Below are 19,001 nucleotides of genomic sequence, written 5' to 3'. Positions count from 1 at the left end.
GTGTTTCACATTAACTGCCATTATTCTGTAATAATGAAGCGATATACCTCGGATAACTTGTCTAAGCATAAATGTGTGTGTTTGACTTCTGATTAGCTGGAGGCACAATGGGTTAAGTGACCTTTTGCATTAACTGGATGATCCAGTTACACTGGGTTTGTTTGAACCCAAACGACTAATCAGATCAGTGTCTTGTTTCATGACTGCCACACGCGCAGACAGAAACACACTTTCATTTTTTAAATGTATTTTATTTTTCTAATACATGCATCATAACATTTATACCCCTCAGCACTGAGGCGATTTGACTTCGCTAAATTGCTGCGCTGCACTTTCAGGATATTCTCCCCCCTAGGTTCCTCCCATTGGCAGATGTTCTAACACCTAAAGTTACATCATTACCCAATTTGCATTCTAACACTTCACTTCAGCAGTGTGTCTTCCAAATGGGTGTATTCAACTTTTGAAGCCTGTTTTCAGAACCACATTTTTATTGCATACAGTAGGTGCAGTAGACAAACCAAAAGATAACACCTGGAGGATAACTGAGAGCATGTATGACAAAAAAGTTTCTCCTCCTAAATGCAAATCAGAACTTGCAGTCTTTGCGTGATGAGACACGGACGGCCCATGTTATAGCGCGGCAGAGAGGATCTGATTTTCAAAATTTCACCAGGATAAAAAGATGAAGACATAAACATATATATATCCCTATTCAGTGACTGTTAATGTCATTAAAAATGTATGTAATTTAACAAGATCCTGTAATCTGTGAGGTGCTAACCTTCCGTTCTTCATCAGTTTTCACCCAGTCATTCAGCAAATAGGGGCCTAGGTAAGGAAGAAGCAGCATTTCTCTCTGGGTTTCCAGTATCTCACTTCTAACACAGTGATGGAGTCTCTACAGTGATGCAGCCTTCAGGCTCTTCTCTTTACTCGACCTGACTTTGTGTGTAAGCAGGAGCGAAAGGAGGCATGTTGAGTTATGCATTTGCGAGGTACACTCTTATTCTTCTACCCTGCAAAAGTGTTTGTGCATATATGCAGTTCTACATTGATATCTTTGCCTTGTTGGTGTGTGGGTGCATCGATGCAGCGTGTGCACTGGATGAGTATGCGTATTGGTCTTAGCACGGCTCAGAGCACATGGGGGATAACAAGGAGTTTGTTGTTGGCCTTGGGTGCCCGGAGAGGCTGGAGTTGTGGCAGCTCCAGCACTCTGAGTTCATGGACATAGCCCTTAGCTGTCAAAGCTGTCGATGCTGCCTCCGCACTGATTTTGGTTCCACGGCGTCTGACCATTAGCAAGTGGGGTCTGGTGTTCCGAGCATGTGCGTATGTGTGTGTTTTTGTGCTTGGATGAATAGTTTAAGAAGCAGTCTAATCCATTGGGGTCCAAGTCCATGAGTTTACAGGACTGTTGTTGCTCACAGAGGTTGGAGATATGCGTGTGAGTAGGAGTGTGTGTAATACAGATGGTCATTGCTTGCATTGTTCTGTCTCAGAAAGCAATGCATACACACTTTTTTTCACTCAGTATCCACTGAGTATTCACTCAGTGGATAAATACAAGTTTGACAAAAGTTAGATGTCCAGAATGCGAATGCCCAAAGATTTTTCTTAATTATTTATTTATCTTTTTATTGACCCTTTTATTCTCATTTCTTTTTTTTTCAGACTTTTGTACTTTTTTTTCTATTTTTGTTTTCACTGTTTACACCTGACACCACAACAAACTCCCGTTATTGTGAAGAGCTCTTTGCTGCATTTGGCAGTAGATTTCTGATTCTGACTCCACATTTGCGTGTTTCACGAAAAAACGTCTCCTGGCTTTTGAATTAATTTCTCCTTACTTTTAAATGTGGTCTGCTTCTTTGACCCCCCCTGGCTTCTCATTTGGATTTTTAAAAATTATTTCAATACACCTAGTACAAGTGTACAAATAATCTATTAATACTTAAAGATATGTAATGTACTGTTCATAATTTGACTGATCTTAGCCAGCACGTAATAAAAATTACAGTTATGTAATGTCATGCAATGTCAATTTTAATTTTTTTTAAATTGAATAATTATAACTTAATTTCTGCACAACTATAGGCGCTTAAACTGTCCAATCTCTGTGAAATCTGCCATTTGCATGCAGTAGATTTTAGCTGTCAGATAGATTTTTTTTTATGTGTGGCCTATATTTAAGTTATTATTACTACTGATATATTTAATCCTGTGGCAATAGAAAAATTATATCTTTCCTAAGTTTTCCATATGTATTATATAGATGTGATTGGTTCCATGGGGGGAAAAGAAGTTCCACACAGTGAGATTTTTTACATGTATCAAGCTAAGGTTTACTTAATTGCAACCTCCAGGCAAAAAAGGAGCGCCTTTTTTTAAATTCTGTGAATGTTAATATGCTAAATAATGCAGATCTTCGACTCTTCAAGCATGAGACACACATCTGGCGGCTTACCATTTAAATTACAGCAAAAAAAAAAAGAAAAAAAGTGAGGCCGGTAGAGAGAAAAAGAAAGAAATGGAGGATGGAAAACACTTCAGAAGTCATTTAAAAAAAGAAGAGAACAGGAAAATGTATTCCTACTAAAGTTAATTTCTTTTTTGATTTTTCATCACCTCTAATTGCACACATTAGCGCGTCGAGGCTGGGAAGGTTCAGCTCTGACTGGTGGAGACAGAGATGACTGTGTGGTAAAAGCTTCATGATTTAAGACGCATTTGTCTCTGTACACAATAAAATCACATTTTGTTACATTTGCAAGTCTCCAGTTAGTACAAGATGTGTTCAATACCAGCCTCTGAGTGGAAAAGCGGGACGAACAAGGAAATTCCTGCTTCTTGAGAAATGTAAACAGAATTTTGTTTGATTACCCGGTTTTTCTCATTTCTTTCTTTTTCCTTTAGCAATTGTCCTTATAAAATTGTGTAATTTCTGTGTTAAATCGAAGAAAAAGTTTCTTGATTTCCATTCATTTTGCATTCAATTAGCCTAAATAAAACTTTATATAGTATATTTATACTGTAAAGTCATTGTTATAATGGATTTCCATTTACTGACTGGGGATTTTTTCCATGAGCTTTTCACTGTTAACAAACTGGTTATAATGTAGATTTTGTGACGGTATTGCTACTATACATCTTAAATTATTGTGATTATTATAATTATGAGGAAAGTAACACATTTCTGTTTCTTCTCCGCACACTTACTGCATATCTTTTTGCTTTTTGCAGGGAAGAATTACTCCTCAGGAGCCTTTTCTGGAAACAATGAAGAGAAGAGTGATCCGTGTGGGGAGAAAGCAGAGGGTGGGATTCACTACAAGGTAACGTCGTGATTTAAGGGGAAGTCTTCCCACCCCTTAAAAGTGACGACCCCTTCTGCTTTCCCCTTCCTTTTCATTTCCTTCCCTTCCCTTCCCGCCCCTCTCTGCACCCTACACACACCTCCTCAGCTTATTATCTGAGATTTGTCAAAATACATTTCACACTAACAGGTATTTTTCAGCCTTCAAAGGCAGTTTTGATGTGCTTGACAAGCCAAAGCAGCTCAAATTCTGTGAAATCAGCAATGCCAGCCAGCCCTCCTGTTTTTCTTTTTCTTCCTCTAAAACACTCTAAACTCTCCTCTGCATCCGCTACAGAAGACTTAAGCTAAATTAATCAAAGCCTGAACGCTACCTGCCATACTTTGATGTGGCAATAGAAAAAAACGGCTCTGTGTGCTGATCTGGCATCGCTGGCTCCCGCTCTGCCCATTGTGCCTCGGCCGTGGCCTTTTGTTGCCGGGGTATTATTGTTGGGGCCGGCAGAAGGCTATGAACATCACACATCTTTCTCTTACGCCTCTCCGCCACCACTACAAGTCTTTATTCTTGCTAACCGCATTTTACTGATGTACTAGAAGCTTTTCAGATCCCCATTAATCAGCGATGACCTGTTAAATCAACGACTTTGTTGATATGAGCTTTTATTTCCCTGCAGCCTCTGTAGACCATGTTTTTTTCATCAGCTTTTCCGCCCCTATCATTTAAACCTTGCTAACTCTGTCAAATGTCATGGTGTGAAACCCAGTTGTCTAATGATTAAGTGAAGTGATCTCCAACCTGCCCCAGCCTGGGAGCACTAGGGCTCAGATTTCAGCCCTTCAACCTGCAGTGCAGGCCTAATTAAAATGAATTTTCTCCAGGCGACCACTTTGCCCACAGGGCAGGGATCCAGCTATATACCAAATCCACTCTTAAGGTATTGCATTAAATTTATTGAGGGGAGACAATGGAGAACATTGTGGTTTATATATCTCCTGCATCCCCCCCCCCCACCACCTTTTGCTTTCTTTCTTGTTCCTCCCCACCTTTTTTTATTGTGATCATCACTTTGGAATTCAAGCTTTGCTTTGGCAAAGATTGTCCTATGAAAACGGAGGGAGCTTTTATGGGACTCTGCCCATTTACTACTTCCTGGGCTTAGTTTATCGCAGGGGGAGACACAGAGAGTGAGAGACGGAGGAGAGGAAAATATGAAAGAAAGAAAAGAAACAAACAAACAAACTGGAATTGAGAAAAAAGCAGATTGAGACAGGGGCAGGAGGAGGAGAGAGGTTGCTTATTGCAACTGTGGATCTCATTAACATACATCAACGTGTATTTCACAACTTCAAGCAGAAAGGCACTAAGCCCACCCAAGGGCAACACAGGCCTGGCTGACAGGGCTATGGAAAGCAAGCCGTTAACATGTTGGCGGCTTAACAAATAATATCTACACCCAAGTACCTTGGTGAAAAATTTAAAACCCCACTTCCTAACTCCATTTGACTGTGTTTATGACGATGACAGTAAACGACTTGTGTGGAAGAAAAAAAAAACTGCCAGCTGCTTAAATATCACATATTTAACACCACCATCACTGTACGCGTGTTTCGCAAATGAACTCGACTTGAAGGATGGCATGCCGTATGCGATCTCGCCGTCATTCTCGTCTCGTGTCAGCTGAGGCGCGGGTGAGATATAGGAGAAGCTCCAAAGTGCCACACACACTGTCGCTGTCACTGTTGTGCATCCCCCAAGATAAATTCAGGGGCCTGTTTCCTGCTTTGATTACAAATGACATCCGTATGTGTTCTCCACGATTTCTGCTTCTCACAGAAGAAGCCAATCAAGAAGACAAATAGCTGTGGCCCCAGCATGAGCGGCAGAAGTGCATCGCCTCGGCAGGCAGACAAACAGAAGCCGCAGCTTGCAATGGAGAACCTCTGCACGAAGGAGATGGAGGAGTACACCTTCTCTCTACAGTAAGTCCCACCGGATCATCTCCCTTAATGCTTGAGACTTCTGATTTGGAAGTAAAAAAAAGGGAAAAGAAAAGAAAAATGTGGATTCCTCACTTGTATGGCATTGTCCAGACCAGGGGTCGGCAACCCGCGGCTCTTTAGCGCCACCCTAGTGGCTCCTGGAGCTTTTTCAAAAATGTTTCACCTTTTTTTCCTTTTTTTCCCCTTTTTCTTCTTTTTTTTCTTCCTTTTTTTTCTCTTTCTTTTCTCTTTTTTTCCTTTTTTTCTTTCTTTTCTTGTTTTTTTTGCTTTTTTCTTCTTTTTTTCCCTTTTTTCTTCTTTTTTTCTTCCTTTTTTCTCTTTATTTGTCTTTATTTTCTCTTTTTTTCCTCTTTTTTCTCTTTTTTTCCTTTTTTTCTTTCTTTTCTTGTTTTTTTTTTTTCTTCTTTCTTTCCTTTTTTTCCTCTTTTTTTCTTCCTTTTTTCCTTTCCTTTTTAATCTTGACATTTCGGCTTTTTTCTCGACATTTCAACTTTTTTCTCAACATTTCGACTTTTTTCTCAACATTTGACTTTTTTTTCGACATTTCTCCTTTCACCATTTGTCTTCATTCTAAGGTTTATACAAGACCTTTCATTTTTTGCGGCTCCAGACATATTCGACATATTTTTGTGTTTTTGGTCCAATATGGCTCTTTCAACATTTTGGGTTGCCGACCCCTGGTCCAGACAGACAGACCTCCTGCACAGATAAAGTAGTCTTAACCTTCAAGGGAAATCCTGATTCCATATATTTCAGTTTTATTTTCTCAATACAAGCATAAAAGTCCCAAAACAAATTTCCAGAGTGCTACAACCTCATGTGATCCTTCAATAAGATCACATTTCCACATTTCTGCATTTTGATTTAATTTGGAGTAAAATTAACTTCAGGGTTCATAATTTGAGGAGAAAATAGAGCAAAATAGATATTGTCTGACTTCAAACCTCACATGTTTCAGCTTTTTTCCTACTCTTCTGTTCAAATACAAAAAAACTAGGCTTGACAAGACAAAGTCCCGTACTTTGTTGTGGCTAACAGCATCTCATTTTAATGAAAAAAGGATTGTCGCGTATGAAAAATAAACAGAGCAGGAAGAACAGAATTTCAGACACGCTCGGCCAAATTTGTTGAAAGCAGCAAGGAGCAGCGCTGTGTGCCAGCGGAGCATCAAAACAGGCTGAAAGCAAAATAGCTTATTTCAACAACACAAAAAAAAAAAAAGTCACAGGTATTTGTTTTTATTTGAACGTCAACGAAATTAAGGGGAGGAGATTAGCAGACGCACCGCTGCACTGGAGGGAGAGAATGAGAGGAAGTGTATATATGTGCGAGAGATACATAAAGCGAGTTTTCCCCGGAGATTTAAAAGTACCCATGTTTCCTCATTTCTGGGAGTTGGTAATTTATAGCTCCTGGTCACATATTAAACAAGATCAGAGACTACTCCCTGACATGTTCTGAACATACTCTGGGAATTTAAATGATTACCAGAGCATTCTGCCAACAAGTGACGACACAGGGAGAGTTAACACAAAATGAACGCAGAACCGGGGCAGATTTCACACAAAGGGACACAATTAAATGGTTTTGCACGATTATCCATGGTGCCGCTTTTTTTACCTCTCAGCAGTTTGTTGGGTTTGGAGTTAGCAGATGAGACATGTCTGTGAGTTATTGCTGAGGACTGTGTTGGGCTAAACCATGGGCTCTTCCCTGACGGCCTGTGAAGGTGCCGCTCTGATTGGTTCATCTTTGCAGGCACTCATATTACAATATCTCGGAGCTAAAGGCATCTTTCTTACCCTCACCTAATCAGACTATTAGAAAGAATCAGTGCCAGAACTGAATTTCACATTGAAGTTAAAGACATGGCAGTCTTAAACTCTCACTCTCACCCCTATGCTGCTTGAATTGCTTGGAGCTTTTCTACATTTTTCTAAAGACTCACAGAGACCCAGACAAAGGGGGATTATTTAAAGAAAAAAAAAAAGTTGTATTTCATTTTATTTGTTAGTATGATGTCATCTTGATTTGTCTGACATGTTTAATGCTCCGTGTTTCTCTCTTGCTCTGCATTAAAGCATGCACGTAAGTGAATGTGTCTGTGTTTATCTGCCCAGTGTTTAATGAATGCATGAGGGTGCACAGTATGCACACAAACACGCACGGACAAACAGACGCATGCACGTCTGTTTACTCGTGTATTTTAAGTGTGAAGAGGATTCATAGTGCAGTGATTGAGGGATATTACTGCCATCTATTGAGACACAAGAGACTTAGCTCATTGAGATTTTTATAGGGCATAATGGCACAAATGTGCAAATCAGATGTGCTGAATTATACAGCAAACACACAAATAGGAAGATTCAGTGCAGATAGCCTGAGAGTCACACAAACATTTAACACAATGCATATATATGAGTCCATGTCTGGAGGAATTTAAAGTAAGAGGAACATAAAGTAAGAAAAATACTGGAGTGGAGTGGGTTAACATCTTCCAGAGCTTTACACTATGTACCCATACATGTAGGTAAATGAATACTCTCTATGTGCAGGTACAAAGCAACAGTTTATATGGATCTAATGACTTTTATGCAAAAACAAAATTGTTGTATGTAATTTTCTCCTAACGTTGCTCACCTTATCTAATGAGTAATTTGAAACACATCTTCTGAACACTTTATATAACGCATATGTTTTAAACCGTATATTATTAAATTGTTGTTCCAGGCTGATAAAAGCACGACTATGGATCTAAAAACGGGCGACAAAACCCAGGTGTGCAATCACAACCATTACAAACTTGAATACAACTTCAAAGATGCATTGTGGGTATAATCTACCTTTTACAGGAGGTATTGACACTTTGAACGCAACTCTTGGCAGATGAAAAGTATTATGAAAATAAGAGAATAATGCAACCTTTTTTCCCCTAACTTACTATTCAGCATATCTTTTTGAACATGCATGAAAGACTTGTGCAGACCTTCCAGCATATGAGGTGTCTGCAAGTGTAATCTTAACAACCTTTATTCTCAAAGAATACTGCTGAGCATAATCAAAGCAACTGATTCAATACAGTTGCTGTAATTCAATAAGGCCAATTCAGGGCTTTTGGATGTAGATAAACATTTCCAAACTGAATTAGTTTTACAGTTCAGAGCACACTTCAGCGGAGACTTGCAACCCTCATTGCAAGTCCTATTTCAAAGCAATAACCTTTACAATAAACTGTGATCTATTGTCCTTGGGTCGAAAATATACGAAAAAAAAAAAATGTTTACACGCATTTTACCTCCGACTTAATCTTTATGCATCAACAGTTATTGTCAATTAGCTTCAGCATTCTACCTCACCAATGTCACCCAACTGTTTTTTTCTTCTTCTCTCATTTGAGGAGAAAAACCTCTTTTAATCAAAGTCATTCTCACATAGCAATTAGATCTAATTAGTCCAATTATCAAGATTCTAATTACACTAAAATATACCCCCTAAATCTCATATCAATTATAGTATGTGTGACTTGTCCTGATCTGGAGACATGGAAAGACACAGATTAAAGCTGGGTGGAAGGTGCAAAAAGAAGAGCATCCTCATCCTCCAGAGGACAAATGACACCAGGCACTCTTTGTCCCAAAAGCCTGTGTTATAAGGCAGTATGGCCATCTGGGGATAACTTTCACCTCACCTTTATTCAACTCTGTCCTTTTTCAAACAATGTTGTCGCTGATTATGATGCAATAATTAGTTATATGCTTGTTTTTTGTCTCAATCTAATTACTGGTGAAACATAAAGAAAGAGTTGTAGCATTTAAAGTTCTACCTGCTTATCAAACACCAAGGTTGGGACTTAATTAAACCTTTGTGGTTGAAAAACAAAATACTTTTGACGACTATTAATGTCAGCTTTAACTCTTGGAAGCAACTTGATACTTCACATATGCACAAACATGCACACAAACTAGCACAGATTTGTCCCATATGTTTCTATAGTGGTGCAGTATGACACTCTAGATGCAACAGCAAAACACACACACACACACACTCATGCACAGCTTGTTCTTGCTTTGGAGTCACAGGGAACACACTGACCTAATTTTCCCCAGTCAGCTCGCCTCGTTGGGGACCAACGTTCCTCTCCACCCATTTCCCCCAACCAAGCCTATCAGAGCAGTCCCTCAGTGTGTGTCTCGGGGTCTCTATCATTCCATGTCCTCCATCTGTTTGAGTCTGTATCACCCCTCAAATATAAAATTAGCAGTAAAATGAGCAGTTATTCTGTTTGGAGCCGCTCATATTTTCCTCATGCGCATTAACCATTAACAGCATTTACACTGGTGTCATTCCTGCTCTGAAGAGGAACAAAAGTTTAAGAGAAAGTGACATCAGCTTGCAGAAACATGGGGGAGAAAGTGAGGAAAAACACCTCATATAACAACGAGTTCCAGGCAGTCAGTCCCATGCACACTGCTGTTCTGAATCACGCTCAGTCCAAGGGTCAATCAATTCTGATGTAACACTGGCAGGAGAGGTGGGTGGAGATCGCAGCACCGGCCACCCCTCGGTCTCCACCGCGTTCCAGGACTCTCTCCTTGTGTTGAAAGGCCGGCGGTGCATCTAACTTTGCATCAAGTATGGGTGTGCATGTGTGAAAGAGAGGCCCATGGCTACCTCTGCCCGGGTGCACATGTTAGGGTTTTTTCTACTTTTTTTTTTTTTTTTTTTGCCACCAGAAATGTCTTACATCACGGGTCACTTCAAATTCAACAGTCACACACACACACACACACACACACACACACACACACACACACACACACACACACACACACACACACACACACACACACACACACACACACACACACACACACACACACACACACACACACACACACACACACACACACACACACACACACAAATCAACATTCTGTTTCCTCCATGGAAATCAGAGCTGTCAGCTCCCCGACGGGCAAATGCTGCAACACGATTGGTTGATCTGCAGCAAATTGGGGGTCTAAGGGAGCCGGACACTGTACCCGCTGGTGGCTTGGGTCAAAGGAAAGAGTTTCCTTGTAACACATAAGAATGAGGGGGGAGTCGCCAGACAGGCAAAAGTGACTATATGAACTACGTGAACTATATGAAGAAGCACATGGGGGAATTCTCCGCTTGTGCGTGCGTGTGTGCGTGCCAAGGCAGAGGTGAGAGTTATTTATGCTCTGTAAACACCTCTCCCCATGTGTGATGTAATCATCTAAAAACACAAGAATTCCCACGAATTAAAAAGAAAGAAATCAAATGCACCGAAATGCAAATAAATATGAAAGTTTAGGAAAACATCACTGACGGGCAGTTTTCTTGATATAGGTGACAGGTTCTAGATGTCGAAGTCGTCAAAATTGGATGCACATTGTAGTATTTTTGTATGATGTCATCGGCATCCGTTTGAAACCACAGGCATAGACCGTGGAGGCTCTTTGTTCGACTGATACGTTTGCAGGAACAAACACCTTTCTCACTAACCTGTTGAACATCTTTCCCAGCATTAAAAATTCTTCACTGCACGCTTTGATTGTAACTGCAAGGCACTTTGTTCAAGGGTGCTGGTGCTGTACGGTCTTTATTAATAAACATTTCAAAAGATAACTCAATTGTAAGAGAATATTGAGAGTATTATTATCTGATTAAAACATAACAAGGGTTTTTAGAACAGAAAAAGAAAGTGGTTGGAGAGTGTGTTGCAACTCTCTTGTTGTCCACCATTTGGTTAATTGCTCCCTGCACACATGCACACCCACAGTTAGTCTCTCTAACTTATAATTATTTCCTTTCACCCTCTCACTCCCTCCTGTTAATTCCATCTTTATCTCACTTTCTCTGCTTCTAATTTTCTCCATCTTTCTCTCTCCATCCTGTCTCTATCTCTCTGGTGACAATGTCCTGCAGTTATGAGGCAAGGTCAGAGAAGTGAAATCCATTTAAATACTGATGCAACTCTCTGGTGGCCCATACTCAGCCTCCACAGCACCCCTCCCTGTACGCCTCACCCAAATTGATGAATGGATAGATCTCTGGATTACATTAATTATTTGTCCTGCATTAATCATTTAATGTATTACATATCCACTGGCATCATGATTTGTGTATTTTCTGAGTGGCCCCACAAGAGTTTACAGAGAGAATAGCAACCTGTTCCTCCGTTTTAAGGAGTGTTTTAGTAGTTGTTGTAGGTGTAATGACTTCTTGGGAAGTCCCAATGTATTTGTTAATCCCAGGTGCATCTGCATTTGAAATGTTTCCACCCTTGTTTATAGCACACCATGGGACCTGCCATTTCCCTGGTTTAATTCCCTCCCATGCTAAGTCAGGGGCTCCATAAAAACACCACATGTTGCTCGGCAGTGAAACAGCTACCTCATGTACGGTTCTAAACGATTCCAAGGTGCGAGGAGGGCAAAACATGTTTTGTAGGAAGGGTTTGTTACGGATGGGCCAAACAACTTTAACATTCGCCCATCTTCTAGATCATTTCGTTCACAGCTGCAGTTCACAACAATTAACTTTAGCTGAACTCTTTCCCCATTTACTTTAAATGCCGACACTGTGAGGGCACTTGTTGGTCAAATGTGTTTGTCATTATGATTTGTTTCACATTACTCGGATAACTTGGTGGTGAATTATTACATACAGTACTCTTTAAATGACCAAAGATTCCAGTTCTTGGTGAAAATCCCATCTGTATCACACTGACGACTTGTCACTGGGCTCAGTGGAACTCATTTATGCTCAGTCCTGCTGACAAGGCCCCCTGTGTGCTCAGGTCATTCTTATTAGTAAACGGTAAAAAAGGTATGATTATAAAGTTTTAAATTGGGCTTTTATTTTTTTATGTTCAGTACACATGTAACTTTGGCAAAATAATATGAAATGATTCAATTATGAAGGTATCAAGTACTGCTCTCTTGAAGTTGCGTTCATTTAGGTTTTTTTAATCGTGTGATGGTCACACAAAGTCGTGTACAGTTTGTAGTCATATTGCTACAACAGTTGTCACTGGGACACATAAAGGCAATTATGCAATGGCTTCTGGTTTTGAAATTAGAGTTAGCCATGAGACCAGTCACCATAGACTGTATAAGAAGAATTGGACAACCACCCTGTGGCGTGACATATAGGTTCTCTCAAGAGTCCTTTTGAAGCCTCTTTTTTTCTTATACTGTGTGACGTCATGTTGCAAATGGGCGGAAAAGTTGGCTCAGAAACTGGCTGGAACACACCCATCTAATTTCAGTCTAAGTTACCTGTTTTAGCTCGGCTGCATTAGTTCCTGCTAACTTATGATCCCAGTTAATATTACTTTAATTGTATTTGATCAAATCTGTCCAAACATCTTCATTTCAAGTGTCACTACCAAAAAGGCATCTTTAGATTAGATTAGATTCAACTTTATTGTCATTACACATGTACAAGTACAGAGTAATGAAATGCAGTTTGGCATCCAACCAGAAGTGCAACAGAAAGTATTATAGTAAATACGGTATATACAGATTATAAAGTGCTATACAAGAGGTGGCTTAAGGCCTGACCTGGTACTATTGGTAATAAGTTAGACAAAGAAATCTGAAACAATCATCCCCACAGCTAAAAAGAGGACAGACAGAGGCCCCAGTGGAGCCAGCAGCAGGGTTAGAGGCGCTGCAGTCTGGGAAGCCGACTGTCATCAGCCTGCAGCTTCTGGGCTGATTCACTTTTTCCCAGCAGACTTCGGCTTGGAAGTGTCCTGAAATGGAGCGGTCCGTGTGGCTCCCGGCTCCTTCAGCTGGACATCCTATTTATAATGTCTTTTCAGTGGCAACATCAAAAATGACTGCTACATTTAGCGAACATGTGGTTTGCATGATGCCTGCTACTTAGCTAAGCTTAATTATGGGACCCTTCCACACCAAGCCACAGTCAGTCCCAGCGGCCTATTCACACAAGTGATACAACTACGAAATGTATTCTCTTGAAAAAATGAATTTTACTCACAGCTCAGATGCTCAGAACTCAACACAGCGTTAAGTCGAAAAATTAAAGACCACAACCAATCCAAAGACCACACCTCTAACAACTAAACAAAATTGTTACTTCATGTAATTTTGCTCTAAGATGTTCTAAATTCAATCACTGCCTCTGTACAGTCATCATGGTTGGGAACTCTGTTTACACCAAAACTGTTTTTTGAACCAGGCTGTAAGTGTTAATTTCTGATGCATTGTTGGACATCTTAAGTTTAAGATAAAAAGGATATTGTCCCACTTTTGGAGCCTGCACCTAGTGGTCAGCCAAGGAACAGCAGGTTTACCTTATTCCATATTTTATCCATACTTTAATTGTAAATTTGAATGTCAGCAATTGATTGTGACCAGCCTTCAGTGTGGTTGCCCATTGCATCATGAGATACAGTATGCGCATTTTACTGGTCAGGCGTACACTATAAAACATTTCTAGAAGTAGCTTGCCATCCCAGTATTTTTAGCATACTGCAGGTTCTGCAGTAGTTAGTAATACTGAATATTGCACACTACATCATACCAGTGGTATAGATTTTGGCCTAGAACCCAGTTTTGTCCTTGTGGAGCCAAGATGGATAGAAGACCTCCAGTTTCTCAACATCAATGAGAGAAAACTGATAAAATGCTTAAATACAACATTGGAATGGATATTCCCTCAACAGTGCATAATATCATTAACAATTCAAAGAAGCTGGGGGAATTGCAGTGCAGAAAGGTCAAGGGTGCATGCCTAAACTTGACACCTCTGATCTTTGACCTCTGAGATGGCACTGCATCAAGAGGCCAGATGGGTAGAATATACTGTGGGAAACTTTTATAAAGCAGTGCAATATGGAGCTCCATTCAGTAATACCCACGTAAGTCTTTATTGTGCAAAACAGAAGCTTTTTGGTAACCTTGCCCAGATGTGGCATCTACTTCTCTGGACTTGAAAAGATCTGGGATGGACCATGGCACAGTGGAAATGTGCATTGTGATCAGTCAGATCAATTTTGAATGAAATCATGTGTAAAGACACTTCATCTAGACTCATGTTACAAAAGGGCTCCAAAGCCAGGTTCTCAAACATACATGCACACATGCAGACACACACACACACACACAAATATATAATTCCTAGTTGCCAGTCAAGCAACTACATCCACAATGTTAGCACATACAGATTACAAACTTTTGCAGTACAGACTCACAGGCTTCTTGTGTTAGAAAGAATTCGACTTCCACCTTTTGGTCATATGTTCGTAGAACTAAACTCCATGAGGGTGTTGCAAAAAAAAAAAAAAAAAAAAAAAGAGAAACTGCTTCCGGTGAAGCATAGTTGGCCAGATTTCCCTATAAATGTAAGAAAAAAAAAAAAAGCAAAAGCAAAATACTCAGTAAGTAGAGAATGTTGCACAGATCACCTAGGGTGGAAAGGTTCTAAACCTCTGCTGTCCCCTGAAGCTCTTGCACTTGGATGTGCACTACCTGTAGAATATAACCATACAAGGACATTTCTTCCTTGATGACATCTTAAGCCCCGTTTCCACTGAGCAGGTTGGTGCGGTCCGGTCCGGTATGGAAACGGTGTTTCCATTATATAATGGCCCCATTAAACAGAACCATACTGTACCATTTTTGGGCCCCCATTGTTTGTACTGAGAGGGCAGAGCTACTGGTGTCACGCGATACAATTTGTTGATTGGTGGACTGAAAACGTCACTAACTATGACAATAAGCAAGTGCGAAACCAGCACAGGCGTTTGTAAACACTCTTTGCTGCCTGCATTCTTCTCTCACACAACGTGGCATAGATTGTACATGCAAACTACCAAAAAGCCAAGCAGAACAAATAACAGTTGCTGCTATTGGTAGCGTCTATATGGTACCTACGCTTTTGTTGCACTGCTATGACGCCACGCTAGGCATTTTGGTCGTGGCAGTCTCACTTGTAGTGGAAACGCTCACCTGAATTGACTGAACCCTTCTAAACCCTACCGAACTGTACCAGACCGTACCGAACCGTGTCAGTGGATACGAGCCATTAGAGAGCAAATGTTATAAAAACCTTCCAGAAGGAAGGACTCTGAGAACCAGGAATTGTAATTGTGAAATAAAAGGAAACTTTCTGTGTAGCATTTGCTTATTAGTTGCAAACTAACTTACAAGGATGGTTGTTTTAACCCCACTGAAGGCTTCAGTGACTGATAGAGGAGCTGAGTGTGCAAAGGACAGATGACAGGTACTTTATCCCCTAGAAAGAAAGCATCATCAGTATTCAGAAGAACAATGTCAAAGATATGCTATCTTCCCTCCTCTCTATTGACAATAATTACGCTCCCATAATCACCACCGTACTTATGTATCCAAGCCACTATGAAAACAATTCTATTATCCGTCAATCTTTTAAGTCTATTTCCACACTGTATGTTCTGCTTTCTCTGTTTTCCCAAAAGCAAACAATGCTTCAACTGTGCGTGGTGGAAAAAAGAAAGAGTGGTTTTAGTGCATTTAATAATGCCAGCAGCCTAAATAGGAACGTGAGAGAAAATATATTAATCCTCAAAATAAATACTTGAAGAGGTCTGACACTGGAGGGTTAAAGCCATCAGGCCTACAAAGAACAAATCTGTGGCTTACCTGTACTTGCCCCGGGACAGGTACAGGTAACTATGCTGTATTGTAAATATGCTGTTTAAATTGTATACCTCTACTGTACTCATTCCCTCCGCCCTTCCATCTCTCATTATCCATGCCTCTTTAAAGGTTTAACTCTTGCCTGGACTTGCCATTTGACTTGCGCTAAATCTGAGAAAATCAGTGCAGGAGTTGTCACTCCAGTAGTTGACAGATACACGCTAGTAAATCTGATTTACAGGGCTTGGCACTATAGAGGACAATTCTGGGAAGATGACGGGTCCTTTTTGCAAAGGTGCTTTGATTTTGAAACAAATATCTATCTCCTTTGTTGTCATAACATCCAACATTAAGGGTCACATTCTGAGAAAATCAGTGCAGGAGTTGGTTGTCACTCCAGTAGTTGACAGATGCACGCTAGTAAATCTGATTTACAGGGCTTAGCACTATAGAAGACAATTTTGGGAAGATGATGAGCTCACCCCTATTTTTATTGGATCTTACTACTTTGTTTTATATTAATCTTTAGTTTATCCTGTTTTATCATATTTTATTTTCTCATTGTCTTATCCCAATGTCATATTTAAATGTTTTAGTCGTTATTTATGGTCTATTTTATACATTATATTGTCTTATTCTCTTAGTTTTTAATGTCTTGCTTTCTAGATATACTTTTAGGATTTTATGTTATGTTATACTTTTTAAACTCTTTTAGAGTATCTTATCCTGCTTTCTTGTAGCTTTTATCTCCAGTGTTTCCTCATGGGGAGCCTCCGTGCTGGGAGTGACTCTGGCCTGCAGGGGGTCGTCCTGGGGGTGGTTCTGGCCTGGATGGTTGTGGAGCTCTGTACCACGGCTTCACCGCTGTGGTGTGGACTCCTCTATCCGTCCGGGCCGGGATGGTCTCTGTGGAGGAAACCCTTGTAGCTGCGGGCTATGGGACCTCCTGGCGTGGACGGCTCCCTGATACCATTTCCTCACCTGGATCCTCAGTGCTCAGCCATGTCTACACCGTGTGTCTGCATTTGTATTTGTTTTATGTAAAGCACTTTGTGTTGCATTTTATGTATGAAAGGTGCTTTATAAATAAAGTTTGATTTGATTTGATGATTTTTGCAAACACCTTCTGGGCTTAAGTTCACAGACGCAACTAATATTCAAATTTTACATAAAACGCCAGTGCATGCCTTTTGTTTCCTCATTGGACTTACATTCCAGATCCATACGTACAGTACATTGTATTGGAATCTGTTCAATTCAAAGGTATCACATCATGTTACCAGCTTCTTTTAAAGGAGGCGGACTGATGAAGGCGTCTAAAAATATTCATCTTTCATGCATCATCAATATCTTCATTACATGAAAGATAGACGTCAGGTTGTATTTGCTGTTTTCATTCAATGCCAGTTGACAGGCGAGTGCTTTGCCTGTGTCAATGACACTGCTTTTCTGTCTACTCTGTGCTTCTACTTTTGCCAACATGCAGAAAGCGTTTTTACACCGCGCACACAATGAAGCAAGTTAGGGTAATGCTTGGAACGGAGTGGAGGAGCGCTTTTCTCAATCACACTGGAGAAAAAGGGACACATATTTGTTAGTGTCCTCTTTTTTAGTTGGGATTAAACATGAAAATGTTGCATGAACACATACGGGAGCTACTTGTCTCTTAATCCATTTTGACCTGGTGTTACGCATTTGTGATTTTAAATATCAAACCTGAAGCAACACACGCTCTGTATCAACAGTTTCAAGTCATGAAGAATTACGTTTAACTATTTCCCTCTATCATACCCGTTCAGAGAAACATTCGGTTGCATCCAAAGGCAAAACAAGCAGTTCTATTTTAGTAACATTATTAGCAAAGTGCAAAAGGAATGGGGAATGAGACTGATTAATGAATTTTAATGTCATTTAAAAAAAGAAAACTGTTCTTCTTCTGTAAGCGATGTACAGCATCTTATCTCCTGTATGAAACATAAATACTGTATTTGTGCTGTGATGTAAGATAAGAAATACTGTAGTTTAAAATCTGGCATAAAGCTGGCTTTGATGCCACATGTTTATCCCCTCTGCTTGAGTTTATGCCAGCCAAGCTGTGAATATTTATCACCCCGAACTGTTGACTCAGCACTATAGGAGGGAATCGCAACTTCTGCCGCATGGACTGCGCGCGACGCTGCCGCTCTAAGGAACATCAACTTCAAGTAATTTAACACTTCAGGAAGTACGCTCACCTGATGGAGACAGCAAAGATCATCTCTGTTCTCTCCAATGTGGCGGTGTGAGGGGTTCATGCCTCAGCAACAACACAAGCAGGAAATAAAACGCAGCACCTCATTTTGATGTGCGCCTAATTATTTGGTAAGGGTGGTGGGGGTGGGGGGCGGGGGGGGCAGCAATACATTTGATTCTGTTTTTCGTCTTTAGGCGGTGTACAATTTTCCCTAGATACACACTACAAAGTGAATTCTAACTGTGCTCTGAGACACAGTGGTGAGACACAGGGATGTCCACAGGCGTAGGCCTCCAGTCCCATTCTGTGATGCTGCACTGTAAACAGCCTCTCCCCGTCTTGCTCTAATTACTGTCAGCCAGATGATAGGGGTCATCGATATCGGCTTCTGCTGATGCGGTCAAGGTCTATGCACACTGTGATTGCAAACGTTCATTTACTTTAGACACAAACAAACATTGTGTACCTTCTAATATTTGAATTTCCTCTCCTCTCCTCTCCTCTCCTCTCCTCTCCTTTCCTTTCCTTTCCTTTCCTCCCCTCCTCTTGCTTCAAACTGCTCCATCTGTGCCCTCTGTATGAAAGGGAATAGTTGAGCAGGCCTGACAAAGGGCGGCACAGAAGAGGCAGAGGTGCTGAGGGAAGCTGAGCATTGCTGGAAGGGATTCCTATCTGTTCGTGTGTGTGTGTGAGTGTGTGTGTGTGTGAGTGTGTGTGTGTGTATGTGAGTGAGAGAGAGAGAGAGAGAGAGAGAGAGAGAGAGAGAGAG

General features: G+C 40.6%; 1 protein-coding gene across 1 annotated transcript in view; it reads left to right on the top strand.

The window, feature by feature from the left end:
• ofcc1 (orofacial cleft 1 candidate 1) overlaps window positions 1–19,001 on the top strand; it is a 79,986-nt gene that overhangs the window by 28,442 nt on the left and 32,543 nt on the right. Inside the window, exons 15-16 of the mRNA XM_061714065.1 lie at window positions 3,247–3,338; window positions 5,157–5,302. Coding sequence (XP_061570049.1) covers window positions 3,247–3,338; window positions 5,157–5,302 — 238 coding nt within the window. The remainder of the gene's footprint in view (window positions 1–3,246; window positions 3,339–5,156; window positions 5,303–19,001) is intronic.

Source organism: Cololabis saira, chromosome 22, assembly GCF_033807715.1.
Source record: "Cololabis saira isolate AMF1-May2022 chromosome 22, fColSai1.1, whole genome shotgun sequence".
NCBI classification, from domain to species: Eukaryota; Metazoa; Chordata; class Actinopteri; order Beloniformes; family Belonidae; genus Cololabis; species Cololabis saira.
The sequence above is the reverse complement of the archived record's forward strand: the minus strand, read 5'-3'. Positions and strand labels throughout refer to the sequence as shown.